At 41.7% G+C, this 21,081-nt stretch overlaps 1 protein-coding gene across 3 annotated transcripts in view; it reads right to left on the bottom strand.

Annotated features, from left to right (window-relative positions):
- The window catches only part of prim1 (DNA primase subunit 1), a 22,867-nt gene extending 1,786 nt beyond the window's left edge, over window positions 1-21,081 (bottom strand). The window contains exons 1-10 of one of the 3 annotated variants that reach the window (XM_060938068.1): window positions 20,889-21,081; window positions 10,204-10,361; window positions 9,947-10,053; window positions 9,765-9,838; window positions 9,052-9,188; window positions 2,216-2,274; window positions 1,956-2,065; window positions 1,765-1,856; window positions 774-909; window positions 352-421 (exon numbers count right to left, since the gene is read on the bottom strand). In XM_060938068.1, coding sequence (XP_060794051.1) covers window positions 352-421; window positions 774-909; window positions 1,765-1,856; window positions 1,956-2,065; window positions 2,216-2,274; window positions 9,052-9,188; window positions 9,765-9,838; window positions 9,947-10,053; window positions 10,204-10,361; window positions 20,889-20,997 — 1,052 coding nt within the window. In that variant the 5' untranslated portion in view covers window positions 20,998-21,081. Of the gene's footprint in view, window positions 1-351; window positions 422-773; window positions 910-1,764; window positions 1,857-1,955; window positions 2,066-2,215; window positions 2,275-9,051; window positions 9,189-9,764; window positions 9,839-9,946; window positions 10,054-10,203; window positions 10,362-13,554; window positions 13,811-19,971; window positions 20,047-20,888 lie in introns of those variants that run through there. The other 2 variants (XM_060938069.1, XM_060938070.1) reach the window with 2 other exon arrangements.

Below are 21,081 nucleotides of genomic sequence, written 5' to 3'. Positions count from 1 at the left end.
ATAGTGCGGACTTTCCATAGCATAGAAAATCGCTACGTTTCAATTTGTGTAACTGAACTTGTTTCATGTCACTGGTCATATAAACCTATGTAAACAGGAAAAACGCGGAAGAGTTTGGTCGCATCTAACTACAGCCCCAAAAAATACCATTGGCCATACTGAGCCTAGCTACATTGCTAACAGGAGTGACAGCGCGTCTGACTGACTGGGAGGTCGTGCAAAGCTCGGAGAGGTACGGAGCAGCTCGTCTCAATTCAGATAAGAGCATATTTCATTATGGACGTACGGTGGACTGTTCCTTTAAAATAAGCATTTCAAAATGATTTTGTAAATAGAGATGCAAATACCTACCTGATTGTAGGAACCTCGAAAGGGTCAAATTTGTCCAGGTTTTTCAAATCAATTGGTACAGAGATTCGACCTGAAGCATGTACGCGCACACAGTGTTAAAGAAATATCAGCATCATTCAAATACTCAATACAGAAATGTTTCTGAATTCCTCACTAGATTGGCATCAGCACCGTGTTCATATAGAACCCAACAAACAAGTTAATGGAGTAGGCAGTTTTTACTTTGTCAAGGAGTATGATTATATAGATATGAAGCGGTGTTGCAGTGGATTAAATTACAAATTGGTTTATTTTTTGAGAAAGAGAACCAACAAAGAAAACAAAGCACACACGTACAAACAAAAATAACTGCTGGAGCAGACAAGAATTCAGAACAGTCCCCCCACACCTTTACTCCTCATACAGAGTCAAGATTCTCTCACCTGTTTTAGGATGGACACTAAATGGACTTTTCAGTAAATGGTTGACTCCTTTGCTGACATTAACATCCAGGCGTGGGTAACAGTACTGCAGCATGATCTCCTTATCAAAGTACTGAGCTCCCTTCTTACTGGTCATCTGTTCCACAAAAACACACCTACATTTAGGACTGCAATCTTTCTACAAGATAGATACTGTATGTTACACTATAATAAATTAGACTTACAGGGCATTTCACCACAAAATGAGTCCAGTTGGTCAAAAAAAAAAAAAGTAAAGCTGTTTTATTGGATATTCCAAATCTAAGAGTTAATTATCTTTAAAATAAGGGGTCATTTGTTAAATTTGGTGCAGCCAAGCCCGAGAAATTAGTGAAAATGTTTAAGATATCACCATCTTAACAGAAAATCAAGCTTGGAGAAAATCAACTGATGTGTAAATTGAAGTTAACATAGCACACATTTATTTGGTCGACAATGTTGTATTTATAGGTTGTTATACAGTATAATATTTTGGTGACAGATACAATATAGATGAAGGAATGCATTTATGGCAAAATTAGAAAAGGTATTACAATATATTGCAAATGAATATGCGTATTACTGTCCTATAACAAAGCTTTCGTGAAATTCCTCCAAAAATTGTGAGAGGAGTTGATTTCAGAAGGTGAGGACCCTTTCTGGGACGGACGGACAGACAGACTTTGCCACAACATAATCCCCCTTCAGGCCTTTCAGCCAACGGGGGATAATGATGAGTGCGTCAAAAAAATGACCCACTCGTTTCAAATTGCTACATCTCAGAGTGAACTTTTGCTAAACTGGACTCATTTGGTGGTGACACGCTCCAAAAAGCAAATCAGAAACCAATCCTAACCACTGAGAAAATTTAAACTTCATAAATTACCATAAAAAGGGGTACTAATTAGTAGGTTTCATCAATTTATGTATCAAGTAAACCAAATGCAAAGGGACTTTCCCCTCTCTGATGTACCCTTTTCTGGTGCACTGCAGTCCTTAGTTGTTCCCAGCGCTTCATTGGATTCTTCTCAGTTTGGTAAGTGTTTAATAGCTCCTTCCTGACATGTGCATCCAACGTTAAAGAAACAGCACCACTATATCCTGGCCTAGTTTCACTTAAGCAACATATAGAGTTGAGACAGACAAAATTCTGATAAAGGATATCTTCAGGTAACAGGCTAAGCACTTTGTCAACACTTGCTTTACTGCCCAACAGGTCCTGTCCAATGATTGCGTACTGAGGGAAGTAGTGCTCTGCTACAAAAAGAGACTGGCTGTAAAACAGAACAGCTGAAGGATTAGATATTATGTATTGATACAGGGGGCTGCATCTAATAGTTTACTGAATAACAATCATTATGAGGGGTGCAAAAATGTAATATATTTACTGGTTTCCTTAACGATGGGTGTGTTTGGTACGTCACCTGATAAAAGGGTGAATGGGATCTGATAGCACAACTTTCTTCACAGTCGCCTCACCACCCTAAATACACACATACATAAGGAGGTTTTGGAACAAAGCTCAATTTAATGTAGTGAAAAGGGGCAACAAGGCATGAAGGGGTATTTTTGGATGCTACGATTATTTTAACAGAAAATTGTGTATCTTGGTTATTCAACGACTCTGAAAAATATTACGAAAGATCCTTATACGAGGTTGATAAGGTGCTTATTTTGTCAAAAATCTATGGGAATCCATAATCTGAGTGAGTGAATTCGATTGTTTTGGGGGTTTACATTACGAGTTAGTCATCTTATGCATAAATTTACACACTGTAGCATGAGTAGGATACACGTTTTTCTGAAATTATGGGATTTTCATGAATACCAAATTTCTTGTGGAAATGCTCATACATACGATTTACGAATAAATCAGATTGATTGGCTGCTTTATTCCAAACAGTAAAGAAAAAAAAAATTTTTTTAAATGCAATAATCAAAACAGTCATGAACAAACGGGATAGCATAGCCACAAGGCAATAATGTTCAGAAAGGATTAGGAAGAAGTAAATAACTTATCAAATCCTAACCCTCTATACCACCGCTAATCAAACATCACTTTCCACCATAATAAAAATATATATAAAAGAAAACAAAAGCAACAACAAAAATAAATTATATATACACACACACATCACACACGTGTGTGTGTGTGTGTGTGTGTGTGTGTGTGTGTGTGTGTGTGTGTGTGTATATATATATATATATATATATATATATATATATAAAAAAATCTCCTTCTCACCCCCGGCGGGGGGGTGGTATCCATGTCATCCTCAAGCTCGGGTCCTCTACCAGAGGCCTGGGAGTTTGAGGGTTCTGCGCAGTATCTTCGATGTTCCTAGGACTGCGCTCTTCTGGACTGAGGCTTCAGATGTTGTTCCTGGGATTTGCTGGAGCCACTCTCCCAGTTTGGGGGTTACTGCCCCAAGTGCCCCCACTACCACGGGGACCACGCAACCCTTGACCTTCCACATCCGTTCCAGCTGCTCTTTCAACCCTTGATACTTCTCAAGTTTCTCATGTTCCTTCTTCCTGATGTTGGCGTCAGCTGGGATCGCCACATCTATCACCACCACCCTCTTCTGCTCTTTGTCCACCACCATGTCCGGTTGGTTAGCCAGGATCTGTTTGTCAGTCTGGAAGCTGAAGTCCCACAGAATCTTGGCCCTGTTGTTCTCAGCCACCTTCTGTGGTATGGCCCATTGGGACTTGGGTATTTCTATTCCATACTGGTTGCAGATGTTCCTGTATACTATCCCAGCCACTTGGTTGTGCCTCTCCATGTACGCTGATCCAGCTAGCATCTTACACCCTGCTACTATGTGCTGGACTGTTTCAGGGGCTTCTTTGCACAGTCTGCATCTTGGGTCTGATCTACTCTGGTAGATCCTGGCCTCTATGGCTCTTGTGCTTATGGCCTGTTCTTGTGCTGCCATGATTAGTGCCTCTGTGCTGTCTGTCAGTCCTGCATTATCCAGCCACTGGTAGGATTTCTTGATATCAGCCACTTCCTCTATCTGACGGTGGTACATGCCATGTAGGGGTTTGTCTCTCCAGGTTGTCTGTTCCTCCTCCTCCTCTGCACTCTCATCAGGGTTCTGCTGCCTGAGACATTCACTTAGCAGTTCATCCTTTGGGGCCATCTTTCTGATGTATTCTCGGATTTTTGATGTTTCATCCTGGACCGTGGTCTTGACGCTCACTAGCCCTCGGCCTCCCTCTTTCCGCTTAGTGTATAGTCTCAGGGTGCTGGACTTGGGGTGGAACCCTCCATGCATGGTGAGGAGCTTTCTAGTCTTGATATCTGTGGCTTCTATCTCCTCCTTTGGCCAGTTTATGATACCAGCGGGGTATCTGATGACTGGTAGTGCGTACATGTTGATGGCTCGGACCTTGTTTTTACCATTCAGCTGACTTTTCAGGACCTGCCTTACTCTCTGGAGGTATTTGGCTGTGGTTGACTTCCTTGTGGCCTCTTCATGGTTTCCATTAGCCTGTGGGATGCCAAGGTACTTGTAGCTGTCTTGGATATCACCTATGTTGCCCTCTGGTAGGTCAATCCCTTCAGTCCGGATCATCTTGCCTCTCTTTGAGACCATCCGGCCACACTTGTCCAATCCGAATGACATCCCTATGTCATCGCTGTAGATCCGGGTGGTGTGGATCAGCGAGTCTATTTCTCGCTCGTTCCTGGCATACAGCTTGATGTCATCCATGTAGAGCAGGTGGCTGATTGTTGCCCCACTACGGAATCGGTACCCGTAGCCGCTCTTCGTGATGATCTGACTGAGGGGGTTCAGGCCTATGCAGAACAGCAGTGGTGATAGCGCATCTCCTTGGTATATGCCGCACTTGATGTTGACTTGGGCAATGGGTTTTGAGTTGGCCTCTAGGGTTGTCTTCCACATTTCCATTGAGTTCTGTATGAAGGTCCTTAGGTTCCTGTTGATCTTATACAGTTCCAGACATTCCAGTATCCATGTGTGTGGCATTGAGTCGTAGGCTTTCTTGTAGTCAATCCAGGCAGTGCACAGGTTGGTCTGTCTCTTCTTACAGTCTCGGGCGACTGTTCTATCGACCAGTAGCTGGTGCTTGGCTCCTCTGGTGTTACTGCCAATTCCTTTCTGTGCCTCGCTCATGTATTGAGCCACATGCTTACTCATTTTTGCCGCAATGATGCCTGACAGGGCCTTCCATGTTGTGCAGAGACAGGTAATTGGCCGGTAGTTGGATGGGATGGGTCCCTTCTGGGGGTCCTTCATGATTAGGACTGTCCTGCCTTGGGTTAGCCATTCTGGGTGGGTTCCATCCCTCAGCAGCTGGTTCATCTGTGCTGCTAGGCGTTCATGGAGTGCAGTTAGCTTCTTCAGCCAGTACGTATGGATCATATCGGGGCCTGGTGCTGTCCAGCTCTTCATCTTTGACACTCTTTCTTGGACGTCTGCCATTGAGATGGTTACTGGTTCTTGTTCTGGGAGGTTGCTGTGGTCAGCTCTTAGGTCCACTAACCATTGGGCATCGGTGTTGTGTGATGTTCTTTCCCATATGTCTTTCCAGTATTTTTCCACCTCAGCTCTTGGTGGGTCTGACCGGTTGTTGTTCCCCTGCCATTGAGAGTACACCTTGGCTGGTTCAGTGGAGAACAGCTTGTTTATTCTCCTGGCCTCTCCTTCCTTGGTGTATCTCCTCAACCGGGTGGCCAGAGCTGTTAGTCGCTATTTGGCAGTTTCGAGTGCCTCTGGTATGGAGAGCGAGTTGTACTTCCTGGGCGCCCCTTTATTCACCATGTTCCCTTTCTGTAGTTCAGCTAGCTGGCTAACTTCTCTCCTTGCTGCCTTTATCTTGGCCTCTAATCGTCTCTTCCATGGTGGATACTGTTTGTTATGTCCCGAGCCCACCTTGTGTCCAAGCATCTCCATGATTACTGTTGCTGTACTGTGTATCAGCTTGTTGGTCTCAGTGATGGTTCTTGTGGAGATTGTCTTCAGAGCAGCATTCACATCTACTAGTAGATCTTCTGAAGGTACTTGGCAACTCAGCTTCGGTATTCGTCGGGGGCTCCAGGTTTCCAGTTGGGTCACGATCTTCCTTCTCAGGCTTGGTACCCAATCTCTGGTTGTGGGGATGATGACATCCCCCTTGCTGTAGCATCGTTGTTGTATTTCATTAATCTCTAGTTGTGATAGTAGATTTCGATTATGGATGTTGGAACACTGGGCTAATAGCTGTTTCTTTGTTAGCCTTGATTGTGGGTTTCGAAGTATCCAATGGTCCCACATTCTCTGCATGTATCCCCTCTCTCTGGGATTGCTTGTATAGTAGCATTCCAGCAAATCCGTATTTTCTGTCCTCGTCCATCGATGTCTTGTTCCAGTAGCCCATTTCTCATCAGTTTGCCCTGGTTCCCTAGCAACTGACGCAGACCTTGTTGACCCGGGCGACGTCTGAGCCGGTATGACTCTAATGTTTTCACTCATTCCTGAGGTAGGCTGATATATCACGAGGGGTTTTGCCTAAGGACCCTTACTGGATGATGTTTTGCCCCGACCGGGATTCGAACCCCGATCTCCTGCGTCATAGTCAGTGAGCATTACCACTGTACTATCCAGCTGACATATCCAGCTGAATATATATATATATATATATATATATATATATATATATATATATATATATATATATATATATATATATATATATATATATACACACACACACCCCCCCCAAGACATACCAACATGGTATAATATAGACCAAATCAATCATATATACAGATCCTTAGTATGTTGTACATACAGTTATACACACAGTTATACACAAATACATGTAATATATGTGTAATATGAAACAGATCATATTCAGCTTAATAAACGGAACCCAGTATTAGTAGGAATAAATTATACAATCTTCTATACCAGGGGTTTTCAAAGTGTGGGAGAGTCAGCTCCCCCCTCAGAGAGCAAATAAACAACAGCGCCCCCCCTCACAATTTTTGTTGTTGCTATACTTAATGTTCCATTCGTATTTTTAAAAAAAATGGTTGTTGTACACTTTTTTCCTTTTACACATTTTAAACATCTGTGCTTTGTAAAACATTTTTTTTTTTTTACACATTTTAAACATAGCATCGTTAGCTAGCACCTCTTGGCAGACAACACACTGTGGCAGTGGAGCATCTTCAGATCCAGTCCATGAAAATCCAAACTTTAAATAATCGTGGTCATACTTCCTTCTTTTTTCAGTCCCCCCAGGATTTCGCGGGCCTTTTTTGTGATTGTTGCAGGCTAAAATGTCTGATGTTGCGGGGGGGGGGGGGGGGGGGGGTTTCCAAAAAATTGCGATGAAAGTTAGTGTTTAGGTTTTTGTTGCGATTACATTGCAGGAGGAAGTGAAAGTTACGAGAAATTGTTGCAATTTTCTCTTTTTGTGATTAAAGCTGAGTGATATATATGTTAAATATTAAGTTATTACCGAAAAACTATTGATTAAAAAAACAGACACTGAGAAATGGTCCTATAAACAACTTTAATATAAAAGATTACCAGGACTACAAAAATGCAGAAAAATAGGCTTTACTTATCCAAATGCATCTCATCTCATTATCTCTAACCGCTTTATCCTGTTCTACAGGGTCGCAGGCGAGCTGGAGCCTATCCCAGCTGACTACAGGCGAAAGGTGGGGTACACCCTGGACAAGTCGCCAGGTCATCACAGGGCTGACACATAGACACAGACAACCATTCACACTCTCATTCACACCTACGGTCAATTTAGAGTCACCAGTTAACCTAACAGTCTTTGGACTGTGGGGGAAACCGGAGCACCCGGAGGAAACCCACGCGGACACGGGGAGAACATGCAAACCCCACACAGAAAGGCCCTCGCCAGCCACGGGGCTCAAACCCGGACCTTCTTGCTGTGAGGTGACAGTGCTAACCACTACACCACCATGCCGCCCCTCCAAATGCACCTGTTGGTTCAAAAGTTAAAGTGCATAGAACCTCACAGCACAACATGAAGTTACCTTAAAATATAATATAAATGCCTCAGATTTCATGTAAGAAAAAAAAAAAAAACACTTAATACTAGTACTGTGTGCAGGCAGTCTCTCCTGAAGACTAAATTAAACAATAATAATTATAAACTAATAAAATAAATGGCTCAGGCTTCATAGAAGAAAAAAAAAATTTGAACAGAATCTCACAGTATGATGCTGAAGCTGCCTAAACAATGGAAAATAAAATACCATTCTGGCAAAAATGTTGGCATCCATTAATTTCTTGTATTAAGTTAAAAAAAAAAAAAGTCCACACAGTCCTTCACTGTAAACATAACACACTTTCAGTAACAGAATTTAAGCCTCTATAAACACTGACTCGCACATGCAGTGTTGCCAGATACTGCTGACGTTTTCCAGTCAAAAATATGTTCAAAACCCGCCAAATGCACTTAAAACCGCCCAATCTGGCAACACTGCGCGCATGCTGCTTCTCTTGAACGTACACACGGAAGTAAGGCGGAAGGTAGTTTGTCGACGTCACCTCAAGACAACGCCAACGATTGGTCAAATTTGCGGGAAGGTTGCGGTGATTGGATATAATTGCAACACCGCCCTGAACTCGCAGGGATTGGTTGAATTTGCAAATCGCAACATCGCGAAATCCTGGAGGGTCTGTTTTTTTTTTTTTTGCTTGGCCCAGACTCTGTCTCCTCACTCACTGTAGCTTTAGGTACTAGAAATCGATCCATTTTGTCTCTGGCAAAGGCTAGCTGAAGTTCGCTAAATGTCCGCAATAGTAACTTATTCTGGCTTATGTTTCCTCACGTTGCACCCCCCCTGAAGAACTCTGGCACCCCCCAGGGGAGGCGCGCCCCACACTTTTAAAAGCCCTGTTCTATACCATCATTTAATGGGTGTTTGTAATGTAGACGTGTCGGTGAATGTTGTGCTAAAAGGTCTACAGATACAGTATGTGGTGTGGCTGTAGGAGTCCAGTCTTCCTGTGATTGCTTGTCCTTGTTAAAGGACATGGGTTTACTAGTTTATGTGGTTGTTGAGTGATGCCCATTTAATGATTTTTGTCTTTGATCAAGCCAGATGTTTTTAACTGCCAATCAAATATGGTTTTCTTTCAGTCAGTGAGATTGATTGATGGTATTCTCTGATTTTCAATTTCTCAGAATAATGTTCATGACAACAGTTTCCCAAAATGATATAAATGGTACAGTCAAACTCGGCTGTCGAAGCGAGGCTTACCTTGACTAAGCTGAGGTACTCGGCCACGGCTGAACGAGCTGCGACTGACAGCTTCCTGGCGGCTTCGTCACAAACCCAGCAATGCACTCCTCTCCTGCCCGAGTAAACCCACAGCAGGTGCTGGAAGCCAAAGTCCTCTGTTCCACAACAACAAATAAGCGTCATGTGAAGCTGTTCTTCTGCTAGTCTGAGTCTAATCTTGTTTTTTTATTTAGCCCTTTAAAATTAACTCTCAGTGGGATTAAGAAGCAAGCTGACTTTTATTCTGATTTATACATTGTGAATATAGGCTTGTACTGTACAGTGTGAAACAAAACATACTTTCAATTGATTTAATGATAAGATCATGACATGCAATAGAAACTAATTTCTCTTCCTAAATTGCTTGAATAAGTTTTTTTTTTTTTTTTGGGGGGGGGGGGGGGGGGGGGGGGCACACAATGTGCTGTTATATAAAAAACAGAGTAAATAACCTCAACGTTGATTACTGTACAATAACAGTTCATCCTGAAGTGTTTTATTTATCTTATAATAACATCAATTTACCAACATAAACTTTTTTATTGATTAAAGAATTAAATGTCGTACATTATCAATTTATGGTTAGGTTTGATGTTGGGGAATGGCCACAAAAACAAGTGAGTTCCTGTTATCATTTACAGCTATAAACAGTTCCTTCACCAGCCTCTCTCTTAAAAAGTTGTAACTCTTACCTCTCAGTGCCCGATCCAGAATACGAATGGCAATGGTCATCAGAGTCCAGCACTTGGAGCAAATGTCTGCAGCACTGGGGGGAAAAGAAAAAAATAATTCAAGTACATTGTAACTATGGCAAATAAGTTCTTGGCTGGAAAACAGAAAGATCAGATAAATAAAACAAAACATCTCCACATACCTGCAGCAGCTTCTGACATCATCATAGTCAGTCATGTCAATATCAAACACCAGCTCCTTCTCCAGGGCCTGAAATGTTCCAGACTTCACCGTGTTGTGTTGGCTGGGCTGTCAGTCACAAAAACAGGCACAAAAAAGGTTTATATCCACACACTCCACGTCTCAAGAGTTCATATTTTGGCTATAAATGCATTACAACAGTATGTGCATGACAGCAGGTTGTGCTTTTTCTTTGGACAACTTTGTGCATAGACTCACCCTGTGGCTGTAAACTGCACCGATGTCAATCTTATACGGATTCATTTTCTGCATCTCCTTCTCCAGTTCACTCTGGGTGCTGAACGACTGGTACCGAACATAGATGTCATCTTTGAGAGTGAATGAGAACTCGCGGTTCTGGAAGTAGTTCTTGGACACTGGCAAGGATAACATTTATAAGAACACTTATCGTTATTGTCCAAGTACAACAAGATTCATTAAAAGTAGATGTAGATATGTTAGGAAGTAGATACTTGGGGGATAAATACTATTAACTAATACACTCAGTCCCATATCATGAAATGTTGCTCATGAAGCCTGCATGGCTATAGAAAGAAGAAGTGACATCAGCCTAATTGAACATGATGATTAATTAAAATCACAGGAAGTGGATGGTAAATTATACTGATGTGTGTACTAGGGCGCATCAGTTGCCCCCTAAAAATGAAAAGTTCCTCCGATCATGATGCATTTTTGTTTTTATGTTCCTTTTGGTAAGAAAACACACTGGGTGAAATATTTTGACAAAATTCAAAAGTTTAATGGTGGCACCAGGAGCTCAAAGTTATGGAAAAAGCTGCTATTTTATGACTTTTATGACAAAATTTCAATCACTTTTCATGAAACATTATGGCACCTTATAGAGTATACCAAATATCTTACGCTACGTTCACACTGCAAGGCTTAATGCTCAATTCCGATTTTTTTGTGAGGTCGTTCACATTAACAAATATATGCGACTTGTATGTGATCCTCAGTATGAACGAAAAGCGACCTAAAAGTGTTCCGCATACGCATTGCAGGATACGACGACGTCACACGCAGTGAGCATGGCCAGTGTTTACGGAAGTAAAACCGCCCGGTTGCGGTATGACCCATCCAATCTAGCTTGAATAGCTGCATCCCCCCAAATGGAAATCAGCTCCCTAACCTCTGCGTCCTTCCATTGAGAAGATTCAGAACCTTCACAGCCCGAAGCGTCCCTCGCATTGATGTCATGCGCAGGGGCGCAGATACGTTTTTTGAACTGGCGGGGACAAAGCTGCCAGCAAACCAACCCCAACCCCGATATGCCTGTCAAACTTGTTGTGGGTTACCATAGCAACCAAGCTCGAGCTCGCAACCTGTGCAGTCTGCGCAGCTCAACCAACCGAATATCAGTCTTTGTTTTGTTTTATGTGAGTTGTTGCAACTATATGTATACACTGCTGTGCACCTCAATAAACCGAATGGTAATTAGTCTTTTGATTTTTCCGTGAGGTTTGCCTTATGCAAAGAAAGACAGCATAGATGTTTTTTTCCTCCCTATAAGTGGGGGGGACCGAGCGAGGTGAATTTAAATCTGGGTGGGACGAGTCCCACCCTCTATCTGCACCCGTGATTATGCGCCATGTTGTTGTAACTTTTTTTTGAGAGACCCGCCGCCTACTTCAGCGCAGAATAGTGACGTTTGTGGCTTGTTGATGACGTGTAAGTCGGATGAATGCAACCTGGCGGTTCAGACTGAAGTCGCATATGAAAAGAGCGGATAGGAATCGGAATTAGGACCACATATCCAAACGGCCTGGGTCGGATTTGAAAAAATCGGATCTGTGTCATTCATATTGTCAATAAAAGATCGGATACAGGTCACATATGGGCGAAAAGATCAGATTTGAGTCACTTCAGCCTGCAGTGTGAACGTAGCCTTAGATACACATTTTTAGTATATATTCTAAATATATTATCAAGCACAGTTTGAGTTTTAGCTGTTCATTGAATCATTGTTCAACTACTTTTAAACAATACAAATGTATTATGAATCACATTAATGCTTCTCAATCCCTTGCAAAGGTTCTTAACATGATCTCTGGGCCACAAGAAATCAACAAATGGAGTCCAACATTGTGATTCAAACCTTACGCGAAAACATAAAATAAGCGTTTTTTGGCAAAAAATGAACCTCATGGTGCCACCATTAGACTTTTGAATATGGTCAAAAAATTTACAGGATGTCTTTATTGGTGAAAAGGAACACCCAAACAAAAATGCATCAGATTTTATGAAAGTGAGGGCAACTGATGCACCCTAATATGTAACCGTGTGTAACGCGAACACTGAGCAAGCGTACCTATTTAACTTCAAGTTATGTTCTTCACAGGTAGTGTTTCCAACTTATTGGCTTTGCCACTAGATCATTTGAAAAAAATCCTAGCCTTAAATCTAGCAACTTTTTGAACCAACTTTAACAACTGTCTCACACTTGATACAGTTCTCCTGCTCACATCACAGCTGCTGGTTATTAGAGTTGAGAAAGCAGCACACTTGCCAACTCTACCAATTCACGCGGTAGTCTACTGCTTTTTACAGGTGAATACTGCCAACTGCTTTTAGTTCTAAAAACCACCGGATTACAAAATAATCAGCGAACACTACTGGATATGCTCTTCTGACCTCGCTTCAGCTATTTTCAACACAGCGTATAAAAATGGGTGTCCGGTGATGGACAGGGTAAAGGACTGTATAAGAGGGACACTGGATCAGGTATACAGCGAGCTACCCAGGCTGTCCGGTTAGAACAGGAATTAATGGATGTCCACTCACGAGAAACCGTGTAAACCGTGGTTTTACTAGAAAACAGAATAAAATACAAATACAACAAGACATGAGCAATAATATACACACAAGCAATAATGTAAATAATGACAATGATATAAATACAAATACACATCGCATTAAATATATATTAACGCAAATGAATAATAATTATATACAATGTAATACAATGTAAAACACACAAATGAATACTATATAAGTAAAACAATGTAAAGCCCAATGAATGCTATTTACACCCCATAATAAATAACACAACACACTAGATACTGACTATATACACGATATGTACACAATATGTACAATGTGTACAACGTACACGGAGGATGAGGATAGCTGCCTACAGCAGCTATCATTACCAAGGTGCGTGGTGCAACTGCTTACAGCGAGTCACACCCGCATGAAGACACAGAGTGTGTCGGCTGAATGAAGGGGAGCATGGCTCCTTTAAGCGCTGCCCCGCGCTGTATTGCGCATAGAAGGTTAGAATATGTGGCGCGGTTATGAACTGTACATACCACCACTACACTCCCAACACGGCTAATAATGAAATGTGCTCCCTTAACAGACCGCGGTCGAGAAGACAAGCGCTATCATTACATGGCTACTGAACAGAACAGAACAAACACGTAAGAAATAGACAGACACAGGATGAGAGAAAAGGAGAAGAAATACTCGCTAGCCTTACCGCTACATGTAACAGTTACAGATAACGAGTACACACATAACACAGTAGCTACGCAACAATAAACAACTTACATTCAAGGACGCACGGAATGCTCACACGGCACAAATGATGGACGTTGGATCCTGACACGTCCGCGATAGAAAGACAGAAAGCAAGAAAGAAATGAAACCGAGAAAGAAAGAGAGAAACGGATCCAAATATTCACTGATGAGAAGCAGGTGTTGCATGGAGTCCCCGTCTGATGTGTGCTGTGTTTTCCTCGATGTTTGTGCGCATCTTATATAGTCCACGCAGCACAGTGTGATGGACAGTGGCGCCAGGGTGTCTGAAGTTGGCGTGTGATGGACAGTGGCGCCAGGGTGTCTGAAGTTGGCATGTTGTAACATGCCCTGACAACTAACGAGTTGGGAGCCACTATGTCTGACAAGGGTGCCTGTTTACTACTTTTAAAGGTCAAAATAATTAAGACCTGGCACCGCAATTCTGAACACAGCGGATACAAGTATATAGCGTCAAATCGTCATTAAGTGAATCCAAAAGCCAATGGAATGGCACGATAATTATGTTGAATCTTTAAAAAACACCTCTAATGATCATGAATAATGAATTCTCCAAAGGGGGGGGGGGGGGGGGGGGATTTGCTATGACACCAAGTTCAAGACAACGTGGTCATCAGCTCATCCAGCATCAAAGCAAGGTGAGAAGCGTGCATTTTGTCAAGTATGTCGGCTCAATTTCCAGATCAATTTTCTTCAAATATGGCACTCAGAATGCAGAAGAGTGCACAATTTTTTTTTTAATTTTCCAGGGGGACATGCCTCTGGACCCCCCTAGAAGGGCACAACTGTGTCACTCAATCTGATCTACTGCTTTTCATTCTCTTGGGGTTGGCACGTATGCAGCAGTGTTGCAGTCAAGTCATTAAACCTCAAGTCCAGTCTTGAGTCCCCAATGTTCAAGTCTGAGTCAAGTCCAAGTCATTAAAAAAAAAAATCGAGTCGAGTCCATTATTGATCCGAGTCGAGTCGGAGAACAAGACTTCAACCGCACCATTTGACAGTGGCTGTTTTAGCGCCATTAACATTAGTTTGTTCCTGAACATGATGTATAAACAGGTGAATGTGCATTGTCTTTATCAGGGAGTGTGAAGTAGGGGTGTGCAAAAATATCGATACGGCGATATATCGTGATACTTTGTCTTCCGATTCAATACCGATACTCAATTTGAATATCGATATTTTTTCAAATAATAAAATCATGTTTCAGACAGGTTGTAAATCCAGTACGACTTCCACACCTCCGCTCCGCGAGGTGTCGCTGTGCCGCTACCTCACTGCAAGGTACTCTTCATCTTCTCTTTTTTCCCCGGTGGTTGCAGTGAGGAAAAAAAAACAGGCAAGCATGGCTGTTAATGTAAACCTAGAGACGCCGCCGAACTTTAAGGCAGATGTTTGGAGGCACTTTGGATTCCAAAGGAAAGGAGGAAAAAAAAAAAAAGTCAGCTGGACAAAGAGAATGCACTTTGCAAAACCTGTTTCGCTCCAATTAAATTAAGATGCTCCAATTAAGATGCCCACTGCACTTTTCAATGTGTTTCAGACAGTGTGTTGTTCCTGCAAAATAAGCACAAGTTAAATGTTCTCAGGTACGTGTTCTCAAGTTTACAAAGAACAAATTGATATTAGTGTTAGCACTGAAATGTATGTGCAGTCTGCAGTGCAAGTTTTAAGTTTTCATAAAACAATTTGATTCTGCTTGTTAAGCAGCACTGATGTGTCCATGCTTACAGAAAAGTTGATAATACTAGCACAAAAATGGGAATTTTCTATAAGTTGTAGTGAAGCAACTCTTGGTTTTGCCAGCAGTAGAATAGAGACAAATATGTCTGGCAAGAGTGTGTAGTTATGTATGTGAAATGTAATTTTACAGTGGTCAATAAATTCTGATTTTCTTCAGTGACACAGATATTGTGATGTGGTTGAAATTTCTTGCAATATATTGATTATCGCAGAATCGCTGTACCGTGATATTATCGTTATCGTGGGCAAAATATCGCCATAGTATCGTATCGTGAGGTATCTGGTGATACCCAGCCCTAGTGTGAAGTATTCTGTCAGAGATGGTTGGGAGATGGATGTAAGTGCAGGTGTGTTTATTAATACAAGTGAAGACAGGTAAACAATCCAGAACGGCAGGCAAAATCATAAAACAGTGAAACAGGCAATAGGTCGAGTGAGGCACAAACAGGCTATCATAGACGAGGCAGAATCAAAGAAGAGAAACAGGAAATCAGGGATCAGGAAATCAAACAAGGAAATAAGGCTCTGTAATGTGTCAGCAACGCAACTCAATACTTTGCAAAGTAAGTGTGTTTTCACAGTCTTTATGTAAGCGCGTTAATTGCACCTTAATCCTGTGCAGATGCGAGTCGTTTATGGTGCGTGAGAGAGAGTCCCCTTGGCACGTGCGCTGTTCGGAGCGCGCCCGAGAGTCTGTCTGATGCACGTGCCAAGGCGCGCAGGTGTGACACTCTTGCACTAAATTAGTACAAAAATTAATGTAGATATAAATATCTTATGCCAAATTATTATAGCATGTTACAAAAAATAAAGAAAAAATACGAGTCCTCGTCTCCAATTTACGAGTCCAAACGCAGTTAATGCACGAGTCAGAGTCATCAGTGCTCAAGTTCAAGTCGAGTCACAAGTCCTTAAAGCATATACGCAGAGCCATGGCCTCACTTTCGTTTATAAATGTCTTGAGACCTCAAGAATGGCACATGAATAGTTTTAAGCGTTAACAAATCTAATATAGCAATTTTTACGATTAAAAAGTGATAGGTAGCGGTCTGAGTGAATGACCTTGACGTCCGTAACGTCACAGCAGGAAGTTTATCAGTCTCATCACCATTTCTGCTATACTAAAAAACAGAGCTGACTGCAACTCCGATCCTCCATTTTGAGCTAATTTATCGCCATGCCACGTCGATGTGTTTTTGGCCGGTGCAGCAACACGACAGAAGGTGGATTTACGTTGCATTCATGGTCCAAGAATGTTCAAACTGCAAAGACTTGGATGCGTTTTGCAAGAAGTTCACGGGCACATTGGGCAGCTATGAAGTGATCTCTCCTCTGCACATTTTACTGAAGACTTGTACGAGACCTCTGATCTGTTGAGGAGTATTGGCTATAAGCCTGCATTGAAAGAGGGTGCAGTACCAACAATTAAAGAAAAAGAAAACTACAAGAAAAGGAAAGTATTTTATTTTTTTAAAAGGAAAGCGAGTTTAGTTGCACCAGTCTTGCCAGAGTGAGCCGAGGGTTGTTGCTAAAACCCGGGACGGGACATATCGCTCAGGCAGTGACCTCCCCGCAGTTGCTAAAACCGGTGACATCCCGTTCCGTCCTGGGTTTTAGTAATTGCCTGAGCCCAGTAGTAATGGCGGACTACACATTATGAAGAAAAGTGAATGAGTGGAACAGCCGTCTGATTTCTAAACTGGATATTGTTGCCATCTCGCCCTTATGTGGAAGAAGTGAATGAACAGAGAACTGAACGAACAACTGAAAGTCAGACTGTTTCAAAAAACAATCAGCCACAAGATCAGCCTTCAAGAAGTGAGAACACAGACAGGTAAGCTCCGACTCTCATTTGGATTAAAAAAAAAAAAATTGTTTACCTGCATTTAGATTAATACATGTAACTTGTACTGTGTGCTTAAGTTACCGGTATAAAATTATTTAATTTGCTTTAGAATGTAATTGTCTCAGTTCATCTGATTATTTAATTAGCCTTTTACGTTTCATCAGTGAAAATGCATGCATGTACATTGCATAAGTTATAACACCCATCTTGTTTTAATGAGGGTCAACCCACAACCAATGAAGTCAAATCAGTCTTAGTTGAGCAAGTCGGTAACGGTATTTCTTACTTTCACCATAAATTTTTATTTATATGACTTTGATCTATAGCTGGTTAGGTTAACTGGTGACTCTAAATTAACTGTAGGTGTGAATGGTTGTCTGTGTCTATGTGTCAGCCCTGTGATGACCTGGCGACTTGTCCAGGGTGTACCCCGCCTTTCGCCCGTAGTCAGCTGGGATAGGCTCCAGCTTGCCTGCGACCCTGTAGAATAGGATAAAGCGGCGAGAGATAATGAGATGAGATGGTCTATAGCTGTCAAAGGCCTCGGCCTTAAAACCGGTTACTGCTGTGACGTTACGCACTCAGAGCTGGCTGGCTCAGCGGGGCAGCTCGAATGCCAACTTTGCGGTCGATTTTAACTCTCAAAAGTATATTTTTTTTTATTCCCATTTATGCAGCATACAAGAGTCAAAGATCCACTTAGATACTATCCACTCAAATTTATTTAAAAATAAAGGTTCTGCGTATCTCCTTTAAAATTAGGGCACGAGCCAGACTCGAGTACTACAAGCCTGGTATGCAGATTTGGTTGACTCTCCAACGCCGTGTAAAGCCTGACCAAGTTGTACCTGTGCAATGTTCCCAACGACCAAATCACTCTTCGCCACTGTTTTACAACAACCACTCACTGTTCACCACTGTCTCTTCTTGGCAATATTCACAGCTAATAATAAAAAGCGAGTTATTCCATCTCTTCCCATTTCCATTGTGTGTTTGTGTAGTTTGATGTTTGAGTGTTTTGTCCGCCGGTTGTGGTGTAGCTCCGGACCCAGTTTTGGGCATCGGTTCCCTCCAGGCCTTGGTTCGCCGTGGGCAATGCCTGCGCTCCCAGCTGTGGACAGCAGTGAGCTCGTTGCTCATTTTACATCATGGTTGTCCAGCGCTCTGCGCTTTAACGCTTGGCGTGATGTTCTGAGCGATGTTGTTCGGTGGTGTCGCGGCGGCTGTGCAGGCGGTTTGGGACACACCAGCGCTCTGCATGGCGGAGCTTCTCTGCTCGCTTTGTGGATCCACGGCATGGTGTTCAAGTGATGTTGCTGACGGCGTCATGGCGGCGGTGCTGGAGATGTGGGACTTGTTTTCGTGCGCCTTTTGGTGGGACTGTGGCTGCTACACCACAGGAATTACATCCTGACCCCTACTTGGTGGACTTTTTATTTTTTATTTATTTTTTATTATCTTTTTATTTATTTTTTTATTTCCTTGTCTATAATTGTAAAGCGTCCTTGGGTTTTTTGAAAGGCGCTATATAACATTATTATTATTATTATTATTACCCCACTAAATATACCCACAGTCAATAAAATATACGGTTTTGAATGGTAATGTTGGTTTTAATTTGAAATAAAATGATGAAAGAAATAATACAGATAAAACTAAATCTTTGATGTGAATACTCTTCAGAATTTGGCAAACACTGCAAATTTGTGGGAAAATGGTGGCTTGATCTGGGACATGATAAATGGTTGACTACATCGCATTCCCTTAAAAAGGTTGTAGTCCACTGAAAAGTCTACAGTTATCACTAATTGTATTTTAAGTTGTAACTTTATACACCCAAGGATGGGTGCGCTCACAAAATAATCATAACCGTAATAAAACATCATGCAAAATATTTGATCACCGTTTTAACTCCATTTTCCGCATACCCGAAACCAACACGATCGTGTGTTTTGACCTAAACGGAAAGCCTAAGGGTCAAGGTCACTACCTCACCAAAAGTAGTAACTTAAAATCACTACGCCATATAAAAATTTAGTTATAAATCTGCGATTTTGTTTTTTAAAACGAAAGCTGAAAGTTAGGTATGCGTAGAATGGAATTTTCCACTCAACAGTTAGAAGTTAATCGTGCTTCCATTTGTGGTCTTTCTGTTACACGAGTGATCTGTTCAGACGTCATCACTGAAAAGGTGAGTTTTGGCAGTTTTATTTTGTTTTAGTCTTGCAGTATAAGGCAATAGAATGTTTCTTTTTCATCTTACTTTCATATCTCGTAGTGTTTGCGTATTTTTGACCAATATTTTGCAACCATGGTCAATTTAGATCAAACTTTTGGACAGAATCTACGTCCAGTCATTTTGCCCCGCCCCCACCTTGCGCTCCGTCCGGTGCGGTAGCGATGTCCAGTTGCTCGCGCGCCGCAGCAGAGACCCGTGCGACCTTCAGCAGTGTTCTGTAAAGTTATCCTACCTCTTGGATTTGTCCTACCAAGCCTACTGCGCATGCGCAGAACACATGACGTCATATCTTGGAATTTGGACCGAGTTTTGTCCTACCGATCAGCTGGGCTGATAGAAAATCGGTGAGTATTTCACGCATTTGTAATGCGTAATGTAGGCATATTTGCAATTCAGAAACGTATAATACACAGTATTTATAAACAAACGAAATGATGCCCCGTCATAACTTTGACTGCACAGTGCCCACTGCGTGACAGAATTAGCAAGTTCTCATACAGACTGTTTTATTATTCAAAAAAAGTCATTACAAATTATTTGACTCGGCCAAAGACTCGACCAATACGCACAAACATAAAAATCGGCAAATGCGTGAAATACTCACCGATTTTCTATCAGCCCAGCTGATCGGTAGGACAAAACTCGGTCCAAATTCCAAGATATGACGTCATGTGTTCTGCGCATGTGCAGTAGGCTTGGTAAGACAAATCCAAGAGGTAGGATAACTTTACAGAACACCGGTACAGTCGCTGTTCTTTTACCACCGCCGTTATTCTCATCTTTCTGGTGTGTTCTTGATTTTTCCATTGTGTCCTATTTCACCATATCAAATACCCAAAATGTATCACGTTATTCATATTTAAGTGAATAATCAATTCAGTCATCATAACTTGGCATTTTTAACCCAAGCAATCACAAAGAGGAAATTTATTCAATATTTTCACTCATATGTGAAGGACGGGCTTTAATTCTTCATGATGTAGTTATTTTATATGTAAATCAATTTTACAAAAACATTTGAATTGTAATCAAAAAAATTTTTTTCCACAGTGGAGGCCAGATAAAGCAAGATGCTATCTTTATTCTTATTAAACATGACAAAAGAAACATTGAGTGTTAGGTAAATGCAAAAAAAAAAAAAGTTAAAATTCGAAAATTAATTTTTTGACCAAAATGTCCCAAATGAGAGACCAGTTTCTGAGACGGACCCATATGCAAATGATAATTATGATAAAACCGAATATGCAAATTAATATATGACGTCATCTGGCGACTTGTAGAGCCGTTCTGAGCATGTATTAGCTACTTTCCCCTGAAGAGTTGGCACCGCTGTTCACAGATAGCCAGTGACATTTAAGCAGTTCATGAGCAAGGAAAATAAATTCTATAGCTCTGTTTAGAAATCTGGCTGACTGGCTTGATTTAATGTCAGCCTTTAGTGTTATTTACAGAAGCTGTCTTCTTCTTCATTCTGAGAGCATTAAAAAGTCTGAGGAAGGTAATGTTTGCTAACAGACTCACCGCCGCCGTAGTTTAGCCACCGATAGTACTGTGAATATGGAAACAGTCGGCGGTAATAAAGTGGCAACAAATCCGGTAAACAAGCTGGGTCATAGTCAGAGGTCAGCATTGTTCAGCAATTAAACTACTGCAGCTCAGCGACAGCTGTATCAAACACAAGCGCGGGAAATATTAGGAAGTGACGACATGTGTA

Source organism: Neoarius graeffei, chromosome 13 (genome assembly GCF_027579695.1).
Source record: "Neoarius graeffei isolate fNeoGra1 chromosome 13, fNeoGra1.pri, whole genome shotgun sequence".
NCBI lineage: Eukaryota > Metazoa > Chordata > Actinopteri > Siluriformes > Ariidae > Neoarius > Neoarius graeffei.
The sequence above is the reverse complement of the archived record's forward strand: the minus strand, read 5'-3'. Positions and strand labels throughout refer to the sequence as shown.